The sequence below is a fragment of the Taudactylus pleione genome, unplaced genomic scaffold (genome assembly GCF_031769625.1).
Source record: "Taudactylus pleione unplaced genomic scaffold, aTauple2 ptg000468l, whole genome shotgun sequence".
NCBI lineage: Eukaryota > Metazoa > Chordata > Amphibia > Anura > Myobatrachidae > Taudactylus > Taudactylus pleione.
In genome coordinates, this window is record NW_028284870.1 from 951,306 (window position 1) to 965,625 (window position 14,320).

The 14,320-nt window shown below is 38.4% G+C and overlaps 1 protein-coding gene across 1 annotated transcript in view; it reads right to left on the reverse strand.

Annotated features, from left to right (window-relative positions):
- Positions 1-14,320, reverse strand: part of SNTG2 (syntrophin gamma 2) — a 222,193-nt gene that overhangs the window by 109,192 nt on the left and 98,681 nt on the right. Inside the window, exon 11 of the mRNA XM_088448850.1 lies at positions 7,714-7,752. Coding sequence (XP_088304976.1) covers positions 7,714-7,752 — 39 coding nt within the window. The remainder of the gene's footprint in view (positions 1-7,713; positions 7,753-14,320) is intronic.

A 14,320-nucleotide genomic window follows, 5' to 3' on the forward strand; every position in this document is an offset into this window, starting at 1 on the left:
CACATTTATTTGCTGAAATACACATGCTGGCTATCATCTGTCATTCATGAATAAAATTTGTAAAATTTAACCCTGTGGCACCTTTTAACAGCCTCCTATGAATTTCTTGTGGCCACTAACAGCCTCCTATGCATTTCTTGTGGCCACTAACAGCCTCCTATGCATTTCTTGTGGCCACTAACAGCATCCTATGCATTTCTTGTGGTCACTAACAACCTCCTATGCATTTCTTGTGGCCACTAACAGCCTCCTATGCATTTCTAGTGGCCACTAACAGCCTCCTATGCAAATCTTGTGGTCACTAACAACCTCCTATGCATTTCTTGTGGTCACTAACAACCTCCTATGCATTTCTTGTGGCCACTAACAGCCTCCTATGCATTTCTAGTGGCCACTAACAGCCTCCTATGCAAATCTTGTGGCCAGCGACAGCCTCCTATGCATTTCTTGTGGCCACTAACAGCCTCCTAGGCATTTATTATTCCCACTAACAACTTCCTATGCATTTCTTATGATCAGTTAGAGCCTTCTGGACCTCATTCAGAGCCGGTCGCACAGAGCGTGCGGTCGGTCTGAATGAGGGGAGGATGTCTTGAATTTTCAAGACGTCCTCCTTTGCGGTGGTAAGGCTGTGGGTTAACACCCACAGCCTTACGACCGCCTAAGGTGATGGTCGCGATGGTCAAGACCATCGCGCCCATCGGGGCTTACGACGAGACCCTAGGGTAGGGTCTCCCTTGTCGTAAGCCCCGGAGAGCTTTCGGCTCTGTCTGAGCCGGAAGCTCTCCACTGACATCACTAGTGATGTCAGTGGGGCCGCCCCCAAATGGTAGGCGTTCCCATGGGAACGCCCCCATTTGGGCTGCCGCCCCCCCGGCCCGCCTTCCAAACGGGGCGAGCTGTCAATCAACATCGACGGCACTGTCGGTCATAGCGTGTCTCACGCATGCGCACGATGGCGCCGGCGCCGTCGTGCGCATGCTCTGTGGGGGGCCATCGACCCGGTCCGAGCGCATCGGCGCTAACGACCGGGTCTGAATGACCCCCTCTATGCATTCCTTATGGTCATTAACAGCCCCCACACACACTATATTTGTGGCCTTCTGCTATCTTATATGACACTTTTTTGGGGTTCCAGATGAATTTCCCTCTCTTTCATGCACTTCACATAGACTGCGCGCTGCACAATTACTGCACGATACTGGTGCGATGTCAGCAAATTAACATTTCTAATTGAATTGCAGAAGTTGCCCTGATTTTATTGACAAATTTATATGTTTGCATTATTAATTAGTTTCAAAATAAACCTGTCCGATCTTGTCAGTTATTCTGCTCTCAACACATTGATTGGAAAAAGGAGCATAGGTGATTATTATCATAAGTTATTGCTGGAATGATTAGTGCACTCAGAGCGTGAGTGTCCTTTACATCATAATAGAGGGTGGTCCTGTAGCATAATAAGTGCTGAGAGGAAGCTTATGGAGGCAGAATATCTCTTTGGTCCTAGGGTATTCATAGGCTACATTGTCATGAATAATTATTCATTATAATGATTCAATTCACAAAAGTACTACATGTACTGTACTTTGTGTATACAGTAAGTTAACGCAGAAGATGCACGTTGACACAGAGGTCTACAAAACATCGCATTCATCTTCTTGTAGCAACAGTGTTTATAAAACATCGTATTTTCATTTGCTGTTTAAGCAAAAATATGTTTTGGTGGATAATGATCTGTCTTAATAACAAATTGTGAAATGTGCTCTCATGAGTGTTTATCTATAAATACGAGGACAGCTGATTATATCAAATTGCATGCTGAAATCTGCATTTATTGTTAAGTGTATCTCAAATGATTTAATATCCATAGCAATGACAGAGAGCATGGGAAGGGGAAAAAAGAGATGAAATATTATGCCTTTTCTGTGTAGCAGTGCCGTAGCAGGTCACTAATGCAGCCTGGGCCAGCCCCTCTGCCCTCCGCTCATGGTGAGGTCATTATGTCATGTGACATGTGAGGTGATGATGTCACAAAAATGTAAAAATATTGCTAATGGCAATGTAATAATGAAACACTACCTACTGTATACCACTATTTTCCTTATCAGTTGGGCCAATGTGTTGTTTCGGAGCAGAGCATATTCAGAGTATATTATCTTCTTGTAGGTCTGTGGCATATGTATTTACAACAATGATGGGAAGTGTATTTCGTTACGTATAAAATGGTTACTTTAAGATGTGTTCTATAGCCTTTCATGATCTGCAGCAAATGCAGAAAGAACGGGCATTCATTCAATCAATTCTCCTTTGAAGCTGAGTATCATGGTGTTTAAGCTAATGAGAATTCACTGATTGGGGCAGGGGCGTATCTATAATGGGTGCAGGGTGTGCTGGGAACATGGGCCCCTGGGTCCAGGGGGGCCCCGCACCGCACACCTTGCACCCATAGAATTACTTACATCTCCGGAGTCCCACATTGGCGCGAGTGTCCGGCGCTGTAAAAACGACTGAAAAATGGCCACCGTGGCCATTTTCCCGTCGTTTGCGCATGCACAGTACAGGAAAAATGGCTGCGGTGGCCATTTTCCTGGTGACCAGTGCATCCTCTATAGACCCTGGGCACACTCTAGTGCCCAGAGTCTATAACTCCGGCGCTGGCCGTGCACAGTTCAGTGCACTGCCGGCCGCCGGACAGAGAGGAGGGGGCCCGTGTCAGAGACTGCATACGGGCCCCCTCCTCTCTAGAAACGCCCCTGGATTGGGGGCTACATTGATAATAATCTGCTGTTCAGTAACACCCTTCAAAATAGATTTTTGTACTAACAGTTTCAGTTTTGTCAGTTAGTTTAGCTCAGAAAGTGATTTAAAAGATACTGTAATAGTGCACAGACAGTGGGGGAGATGTATCAAACTTGGAGAGAGAGAAAGTGTGGAGAGATACAGGGATCTATGTACTAAGACTTGGAGAGAGATAAAATGGATGGAGATAAAGTACCAACCAATCGGCTGCTAACTGTCATTTTACAGGCTGTGTTCGATAAAATGACAGTTAGGAGCAGATTGGTTGGTTCTTTATATCAATCCACTTCATCTCTCTATCTCTTTCCAAGGCTTAGTACATAGACCCCCATAGTACCAACCAATCCGATTCTAATTATCATTTTACAGGCTGTGAGTGGAGAAAAAGCAGCAACTGTTTCGCCTGTTATCATTGTGAAGCAGGAGACTGCTAACACGGTTTTTCCTAAAACTAACTCCGCTGAGGAAAGGGGACGTAAATTCACCCCCTGGGTGGTGTCAGCAGAGACACATAGCACTTCTTGACACTGTGGACTCGCACCTGTCACCTCTGCTCTCCCATCCCGTGCAGCTTCAGCTCAGCAGTGAGAATTCATTTTTTTTTACAAACTCTATTAACAAACCAGACAAAAGAGCCAGAGCTCACTTCCTGGAAGCTCCCGCTTCTCATTGGTCTTCACGTGAGCAGAGGCTGATAACCAGGTAAGTGACACAAGTTGGCATCTCAGCTAAGATTCCAGCACTTCCTCCATCAGAGTAAAACAATGTAAATGGTTCATAGTTAATGGTTAACAGCACTTAGGTGATGATTTATTGATCTCATCACTTTTTCAAGAATACTAAATATGAACTTTACTGTATCCTTACATTCAGGTGAAAAATAAACCCAGCTTTTCTTCCACACCTGATTGGACATGATAGCTGTGGAATTGGATTCCTTCGGCTGGTGATCCAGATTGGTTCTGTCAAGTCAACCTCTTAATGTATTGTGATGTTTGCTGTTCAATCACTTCTGATTTCCATCTGTGCACACTGTATAAGTTAATGGCCGGGGGATTAACTCTCATTTGAGGTTTAACAAATAAGATGATAGCTTTACATGCCAATGATGTAGACTGGCAACATTTCATTTGTTTCCTGGTCAAGGCAGCATGGCCAATCACACAATATTGCATGAGACCCATGGTAGCGCGCAATCTCGGTTACACATTAGATGATGTGCCCGATATATTGTTCCGATCTGCCTCAAATGTTATATCAGACGATATATTGTCTAATGTGTACCCAGCCTTAGTTGAAACTATATTTCAATTAATTGTAAACATACCAACATGATCAATATCTAAAATAAATTGGTTTCACTGTGAGAAACATAACCAGAGAGAAAAAAAGCAGATGTTCAAATTAAGAAGAATACTAGTTGAACCACTGTTTAATAGTATAGATCATTAATACTAATAAATGATACTTTCAGATTAAGTGCATGTCAGCGGCAGAGCAAATCAGCAATACTGATGTTAATAAGGATTTGGGACCCAGTCAACATTCAGAATATCTATAATGAGAATGTCAACTTGTTCTGATTTGTCAACATTCAGAATGTCTATAATGAGAATGTCAACTTGTTCTGATTTGTCAACATTCAGAATGTCGACATGTTTAAAAAGTCGACAGATAATATGTCAACATCCACGTCAATGTCAACATAATGTAGACATGTTTTAAATGTCAACATTTAATCTATAATCTAAAATTGTGTTTTTGGGGGCCAAAGCAAGTCAGGCATTTCAGACACAAGTATGATATTCTCTGTTGCTGAAGTACCTAGTTTGTCTAACCATGTATGTTCTATTTAATTAACAACATAATGATCCTTTTACTAATAATAAATGTACACCAATATCTTTTATTAAACTGCCATTCTACTATCCAGCAAGGATTATTGTTTCTATTTCATTTATATCCAATGTTATATTCTAGTGCTTTCAAGAAATGCTGGGTTTAGACCTCCTGTATATTTAAAAATATTGCCATTCTCCCTCCTATTGTGTTCAATTTCTTCCTATTTTATTAGTAGCAAATGATTCTTTGATTAAACTGCCATCCTAACTGGATAAGCTCTAAAACTCTGTTTCATTGCATCTAATGTCATCTCAAATATATGTTTTATTATATTATTATTAAACTGCTATCATACAGTATTAGGGCTGTCCTGTTAATTTGTACAATATGCATCTAATACACTCTCCTAATAAAACAAAAGGATATTTTTAGAAGTACAGAGCGCTACTGCGCAGCCTCCGAAATGGCTCCTCCAGGGATGATGCTTCATTCCCTTACCAAGATGACTGCCAGTACTATTACTGCACATGTGCAGCGCCATCTTGCTTACTGTGTATGAGTGACATACTGTAGTGAAAGATGAACATCTCCCCCAGAGACCTTTCATCGGCATTGACCACTGTTCCAGCACCTACACCACTGCCACATTCCTTGGACAGTCACCCACCGGTGATCTGCCTAACCCTGCTCTGCTACAAGCTCCACTTCATTCTCCTCCTCTAAGCGTGTATCAGTAAGTACGACTGTAATACCGCTTGCATAGTAAACCACACAGTCTTGCTAAGTTACACTGGACTGTTTTTGGGGTCATCCTGCTTAAAACCAACACCTGTACATGCTTAAAACCAACACTGTCTTAAGGCTGGAAATTTTACAGTACTAGGTTACACACATCCATTTAATATTGGGTGTACAGTAGGTACTATTTTTTTTTGCCAACCAGCTTACTACAGCTCATAATGATGTTAATTATGAGGTAGTCATTAGCAAATAGGCTGGAAATAAATGTAGTTACATTTAATAAAACAATCAATTTCTATAATTCTATTGAATTTTTATTTCCATCATGCATAAAATATAAAAAAAAAAAACAGGAAAAAAAAAATTATTTCCCCCCCCCCCAAAAAAAAACCCAACACCAAATTGCAGAGAATGGTTTTGGGAACAAAACCAAAACAAGGGATGGTTCACATAGCTATTTCACCTTTCTTCAGCAATTTAAAAAAATCGGCTTTGATTTTAAGACCTATATAAAAATACGTATATGTACTTGGAACATCTATATTCAGGAAAAAAAATCTATTAAACTGGTTACTTTATAGAGTTACATTAGTTGAGTCTATGTTGCTAGGGAAGAGTTATGAATTAGAATTGGTCGGGTTTTGCCAGGTTTCTCCATGTAATACACATTATATGAAAAATATATCTATTTCAAAAAAGTTTTAAAAGATATCCCTGTTTGTCCATCCACTAATTCCAAAAATGTTTGTGTTTTTGTCCCAATGGTCCAATATACTCTTAGATACAAAGTTTTCAAAGTCACTTTAAGGGGTCTATTTACTAAGCAGTGTTAGGAGACAAAGTGAAATGAGCTGATTGGCTGGTACCTTATCACCGTCTCCTAACACTGCTTAGTAAATAGGCCCCTAAGACTTACGACACGGCAGGTGGGGAGTTTGACTGGGGCGGTACTCCTGTCAAACCATTAAACAAGTGACCTAAGGCAAAATCAGGGAGAGCAGAAAGCACCCTGATTTTCATTGTTTTGAATAAAAAAACTGGAATATCTAAGAAATAACAGTTTTGCTAATCCAGAGACACCATTTGCTACATTTTCATCTTGATTTTGTAATACTCAAAGTGGGTCAAAAATCCTAAAGTTAAGGAAAATAATCAATAAAAGTTAATGATTTGCAGTGGCAAAACGAAAAAAAAAAAACCTATGATCTCTCTGGAAAAGCATAACACTTAGGGAGAGATGTATCAAACAGTGTAAAGAGTTGAAAAATGGACAAATGGAGATGTTGCCCATTGCAACCAATCAGCATCTACCTATCATTTCAGAGAATGTTCTTAATAAATGCTACCTCAAAGCTGATTGATTGCTATGGGCAATACTTCTCCACTATTTTTGGTTGCTATGGGCAATGGTATAATTCTCCACTCTTTACACTTCTTGATATATCTCCTCTATAATCCTAAAAAAAGGATGCGTAGAAAATATGCTCTTTATAAATTATAACAGTTATGAAGAGTAGAGGACACATGAGTAGCAAATTAAATTACTGAAATAAATTAACAAAGCGAGATTAAGATACAGGAAGCTTAATCAAATTAAATAACTAACGGGGAGAGAACAAAGCAAACAGAATCAAAGCAGTGAGCAACGGAAGAGAGGAGATACAATGAATATAGAAAATAATCGACTAGTAAAGACAAAAGAAACCTAATTTGGAAAATGTGGTAGATAAAAAAAAGCCATTAAGATGAAATAGGAGTAAGCATGATATATTTATAGATCTTGATGAAAATATTTAATGGGTCCATCCCCTTTAGAAGCAAAGTTGATATACTACATCACACACAAGTGATTCTAGTATATATAACCTCTTGTAAATAATATCTTTATAAAGGTATAATGTCATTGTTTGTCATCTGTATGATCTAATGTCATTGCTTCAGGAAAATGTGTGTATTATACTGTAAGAATAACTGACAGCTACTATAAATTATTATAGATATAAGAACAGTAACCTTGGATTTCAGTAACCTGTATAAAAGCACTCAACCTGCAGCATTGTGTGCTTATATGGTCACTAAACTCCTAGGTGATATTGAATATCCTGTAAATATGAAAAGCCATAGAGGTCAACCAACCTGAGACCAAATTATTTGGTAGAAATAATTATGAACCAAAAAGAAGAAAAATATTGTTGACCGTGGTCACCTCTGGAGCTGGTTTACTTTTACTACAACTTGAAATCCCCAGTAAGGATAATCTTATATATTTTTTATTACAACATTTTGATTTAGAAAATTAATTAATTCCAAAAATATATATTTATGCCATACCTGATCAGTAGGTGAATAGCATTTGTTCACCATTTTCATCTGTTAAAACAATACATAATGTGTTAACTCATTGCAAAATACATTAACAAACAACATTATTTCAATACATTTTATATAGCTAAAATAATAAACACAATATCCACAATATTTGCAAAGCTCGTCTACCAATAGCTTAAAAGGGCGTTTTGCCTTCAAGTTATGTTAATAGGTTTGTGTATGACCTCCTACAAAATTATTAGATAATTAACTTTTTTTTATCATCTTCAATTTTTGTGCTTTAACCATGTGTTTTATAATCAGAAATACAAGTGTGATGCAGCTAGATTCAGGACAATAATAATACAGTAATACAAAATTCGACTTGGTTATATAAAAACATTCCAAAAGTAAAAAAAAAAAATCACAGGAAAAAGCTAAAATAAAAAAGCAATGTGTGTAAGAAGAGATTAAATAAGGCATACACAAGCCTAAACATTAAAGTAGTCTGAGGGTGGAAAAAAAACCCATAAAGTTTTACAGTCTTTTACTCTATTGATCAGAGAAATATGTTATGTGAGATATTGTGACCTTGAAAAAAGGACAAAGTGCCAACATTGAGTTTAGACAGCACAAGTGAAACTGCAAAGTTTATATGGCAAAGACTTTTTTTTCTGAAATGCTGTCAATCCCTGTACATCCCTGTACAAAGCAATATAATATTCCGCAGTCTTGACATCTTTACATTGATATTTTTTCAGATCTTACTGCTTTCATGTAGGCTCTTAAACCAGAACCTTCCCTGCACCCAGAGATGCATTTTTTTTAGTGTCATGACCTTTACATAAAATCTAGGGAAGGGAGCAGTAAATTATTAACTCTCACTGAAATGTTGATACCACAAAAATACTATGAAAAATATAAGAATTTTTGTTTGAGATGAGCGATTGCAGATCGGGTTGTGGAACTTTTCTTGCTGTGGGCTAAAAATGTAAACCTTCAAAACATACATATATTCGCCATTGAAGTGTCCCTAACATAACTGACAATAAACCTTTGAGTTGAGGTTAGGTAGGACAACAGAATATAGCATTTTGTATTACAGATGTCTTTAGCACAAGTATATGTGATACTATTTCCTTGCTATACACATGCTACTGTACATTTTGCTTCACAGAGCTGGAGTCGTGAGTACAGTTCACCACCAGGGCCCTAACTGAGTGGAATTTGTATGGCTGTCCAATGTTTGCACAGCTTTCCTCCCACACTCCAAAAATCCTCCTGGTAGGTTAATTTTGTGATGGTGAAATACATGTTCTCCAATGTTTGTGCACTTGTGAATTAGGTAAGTTAAACTGTAAGATCAAAAGGGGCAGGGATTAATGTGAATGATAAAATGCTCTCAGTACAATGTGACGTAATTGGTAGTAAACAATAATAAAAGTAACAGGGCGCTAAAGTAAGTGTAAGGGCCTATAAATCTCAAGGCTGGGAAGAGTTGTGTGTGCAAAATATAATTTACTTTGTGGTTTCCATTTTGTTATTATGGCATGGTGACAGCTTGTTCATCCTATAGCTGTCTGGAGGTGGAAATTTTGTTATTATGGCATGGTGACAGCTTGTTCAACCTATAGCTGTCTGGAGGTGGAAATTGGGTGCATCTTCAGGTCTATAGTGGGTGGTTGGCTTGTGATCTGCCTCTTTGTATCCCGAATTTCCCTCCCCTCTCCCATTTTTGGTATTGTGCCAGCATTGTCAGTGGTTGTCAGGAAAGATTGTCAGTCCAGTAGCCATCTTGCTGCACTGGTGAGGTGCACTCCTATTCAATACACTGAGTAGGCTGGCTTCACCCTACTGGGGTCACCACCCGACCGGTTGGGCTTTGCATGTGTTATCGTATGGGAGTCAGAGACCTTTCACTTCTCTGTCGTTGTTGTTAGTGCAATAGGCACATGCAGACGTTGTTCATACTGAACTTGGATTAAGTCAACTGGCTCCACTGATTAGCTGCCCGTCCTTTCTTCCACAACCATACTATTTTATTTAAATAGTAAAACTGACCAATTTCATACCACTTATGTCTTCTGATGTTATTTATATTTATGTATAATGTTATTTATATAGTGTTTAGATCTAATGGTTATTCATTATGAATTTGGAGCGGAAGCTGTCATCAGCTGCTAAAGTTTGACAACAATAATAATAACAATAAAGTACAAAAGAAAGTTGGTTCTTCAATTGATTGTAATATTTTTTGACAGGTCCCAAATAAATATTCATGCCCAGGCTGTTCTGTAAACATACTGATTGTGTCCTCTGCGATATTGAACAAGTGCAGAGTATACCTCAGTAGGCATGGCATTCACAACAAGGGATGAGAGGCTAATGGAATATACAGAGGAAGATGTATCATACTTTCCAAAGGTGACAAGTGGCAAAGATTCCCATAGCATCCAATCAGCGTCTAGCTATCATTTATCAAGTGTATCCTATAAAATGATAGCTTGAAGTAGGTTAGTAGCTATGTGGACATCGGTGAGTTCCGTGCAAGACTGCCCGATGTTTTAAAGTAGATGTAATTTAAAAGGCAACATCAACCTGGTTTTGCCTGTTAAATGTCTGCTACATTAAAACATCGGGCAGTCTCGCATGGAATTCGCTGATGCCATAAGTCCGCAGGTTATTACAATTATCCTGTGGCCTCACAATGCTGTTGTTGGGAAAGATACAGGTCTAATTCCTGACACATAACAATTGTCATTACAGTTAGAGCTATTCCCATTTGTCACCATTATTAATACAACCACAACTAGCAATTAGCTGCACAGCAGTAAGAGACACCTACTCTACCAGGCTGTAGTCATTATACATATTGTAAGGTGAAGATTATGCTGGGATAGGTGGTGTCCTGTAGCTCATTACACATCATTAGAGATGCTCTAACTATAGGAGCAAATTAAAAATTTTATAAAAACTGGCGGTTCAATAAATTCAATGTCTGAAAACCATTTCTGGTTCAATCAGCATAGTGTGTATTTTAAAACTGCTAAGCTGTTAACTCAAATATGAACTCTCAAAGTTTGAGTTTGCAGCCTGCAGATAAAAAGATAAAATAATCTTAAAAATGTTGCCTTTTCTGCCTGTTTGAGCTTAAATGTGTACATTTTGTAGTATTTTTAACATCTTTTGCATTCGAGTTCGATGTCTGAAATTCCCATTTGCCTGGGAAAAAGTTGAAGATTCTAAACAATGTTATTATTTAAACAAAAAAAAATATCAAACTTTAGAACCTCTTCTCTTTGCTCGACTCTACAATAGTTCAAAGTTTTATTCCATCCGAAGTTTGAGAGGTTATTGGACATTTTAGAATTTAGGACCAAAATGGTTCATGAATGATTGTGAAACAATTTCAATTTCTGCATTACAGGTTGAGTCTCCCATATCCAAAATGCTTAGAGACCAGGGGTATTTTGGATAACGGAATATTCTGTATTTTGGAATAATTGCATACCATAATGAAATATTTTGGGAATAGGACCCAAATATACACACACAATGCATTTATGTGTTATATACACCTTATGCACACAGCCTGCAGGTATTTTATACAATATATTCAAAAATTTTGTGGCTCAAACAAAGTTTGTGTACAGAAATGAAATTCATTTATGTTACATATACACCTTATACACACAGCCTGAAGGTAATTTTTAAAAATATTTTTAATAATTTGTGCTTTAAATTAGTTTGTGTACATTGAACCATCAAAAATCAAAGGTTTAATTATCTCATCATGCCCAAAAATTTCTGTATTTCGGAATATTCCGTATTTTGGAATATTTGGATATGGGAGACTCAACCTGTATTACAAATGACTAAATGGTTTTATTAGGTATGCGCTCACTCACATGTATGCCGTGGTGGCAGCAGGAGCTAAAAGAGGAACCTTATCTCTTGTTATTAAATGGGTTTAGAAGGGAAGTTCCCGAGCTCAACTACAGGTGATTAATTCTACAGTTAGTAGTGTAGAGTATAACATACTTAAACAGTATATTTGTGTCCCAAAATGATTTTTACTTAAGGAGTTAAAACCTTGAATGTACATTCAAATTACAATCTATATGATCTGGGCTGTATCAATTGTGCTGATCAAAAAAACAATCAAAAACAAAACTCATAAGCAGGAAAAACAGTTAAAACAATCATAAAATCAAGAAATGAAATGAAAATTGGAAGAGAATTGGAAACCACGAGTGATCTGGTTAGGAAAAAATGCAAGTGGAGAAAAGTCAGCCTTGATAATGTAGATTGATGAAATAATAGATGTTGCTATGATTTTTTGATTGTTTTAACTGTTTTCCCTGTATTACAAATGGTTATATAGTTACTAAGGATGACATAAAAATACACATTTATTAAGGTAAACCTTTCATGGTTACTATTACTAATCATTTACACACCTTTCCTATCTCATCCAAAACCTGGGTACATTAGGATTGATATAGTGAAAAGGTAATACTCACTAAACTCTTCCATGTGCCATAACATGATTAAGAGATCAGGCAAGGGAACTAAAAGGTCAGGAGCAAACGTTAAAAGGATTGCTAAGTGGGGCAAGGGTGGCAGTAAAATTGTATTGCTATAATTACTCAAAATAAAACTGTCATGTTACATTCTTTATATTTGCACAGAATTTTTATAATAAAAATCTAAAAAAAAGAAAACTGTAGTTATTGATAAGATACCCTAATTTGTTTTGGACAACTTTTGCTGTTTGCCAAACCGTCAATTACATACTAGTGAGTAGAGTGTATATCAGTGATTCCCAACCTCGGTCCTCAAGGCACACTAACGGTCCTGGTTTTAGTGATATCCTTGTTTGTGCACAGTTGATTAAATCAAAATAACTGAGGTTCTAATTAAGTCACTTGTGCTGAGGTGTGGCTATCCCTAAAACCTGGACTGTTAGTGTGCCTTGAGGACCGTGGTTGGGAACCCCTGGTGTATATTCTAATGGAATAGCAGTAGCAGAAATAGCGCTCATATCGGCCTCATAAGCCAGCAGACTACTAGAATAGCAGCCAATCATAGCAACGGATTAAATATATAGACACAAACATTGTATATTGGACAATAGATAGACTTAAATATATTGTAAAAACAAAAAAAAACAGTTAAACTAATAGCAGTCAAAGTTTATAACCTTGTTATATTAGCAATCATTAGCAGTGTGAATGCAGAAGTACTGTTGATATGGTGCCTTGTCCTCAAAATGTTTAGTCAATAATAGACATAGGGGTTAATCACATATAGATGTGACCCTTTTGAATGTGAAATAAATCCAGCTTAAGGTAAGTATGACCAGTTCTGTGTGGAGAAAGCTGTGAGTTCACAACAGCAAAACACTCTAGTGACCCACAACATCAGCCTTTGCCTCTGCATATACTTCTGTGGTCTCTTTTATTTGGACCCCACTCCTCTACCCAGTCTTTCCCAGCATCTACATGGTGTACAAAGGGGAACCGATTCCAGTGCGTTGTGTTTCTTTGCTAATAAGGACCTCCACATTTGTGAATAAGCCACATCGATGTCCACAGATTGGTTGTTTTGATCGCAGGGAATTGTGGCGCTGATGTATGAGCCCCTGAAGCTGTCGGATGTAATCCATCTATTCCAGGTACTTTGTTCTAATTGATTTTGTATAATTTTTCTTGAATCACAGTGGTTAGGGGAAAGGGAGTGGGTACTAATTATGGCCATGAACAAAGGGTGCCTTCAACATTGACAACTGCACATCATTGGAACAATATGCCTGTATGGCAGCTTGCACTTACTAGCTCTCTCTTGCCAAGCCCAGTTGGGGACAAGGTCTCCCACATCCTCTGCCATGGCAGTTCCATCGCGGGCTCTGCCATCTTGGATTATATCCAGACGCCTACACTCAATCACTTTTCTGGAACCCTAGGCAGATGATCGGATCTGACCGATCATCAAGCAGTCCTTGTTTAGCCGGCTATTTAAACCAGCCTGGAACTGTATTGCTTTGCCAAATCTTCATCCAGTCTTCCAGAGTGAATCTGAACCTTGCTACTGGTTCTTCAGTGTTTCCTTGTGCTGTTTATTCTGCTCTGGTCTCCTTTGGCTTCTCAGTCTCCTAGTGAAAGCCTGCTGTATCTCTGAGTGGTCTCCTGCTTATTACTCCCAGTGTCAGACAAGTCTCTCCATAGTTCCGTACCTAAGGTTGCCTTGGCTGGATCCTTCAATTTCCCTGTGCTGTATTACTACCTTGTGCCTCTTTCTTCCTTCTTTCTCCTTCCTATCAGTCTCACCTGGTGTTAGCTCAAAGGGCTGTGACATCAGGGCTCCCAGCAGCAAAGTCCATCCTGCCTTGTGATGGTTGTTGGTGAAAACCATGGGTACCATTAAACACTGTGCCTCTGGTTTAGTGGTGCAAACTTGATAATTATTAGCTTACGGAACCAAAGTTTACTGAATGATGCAACTCATATAATCATATAATACTCACATACTGCACATTTAGCACTTCTGCTGAAGGTTGCGACAATTAGGATTATTAACTGCACAGTATTCAGAACTGTAATTCAATCAGGGACTAGCACAGTCACCAAGC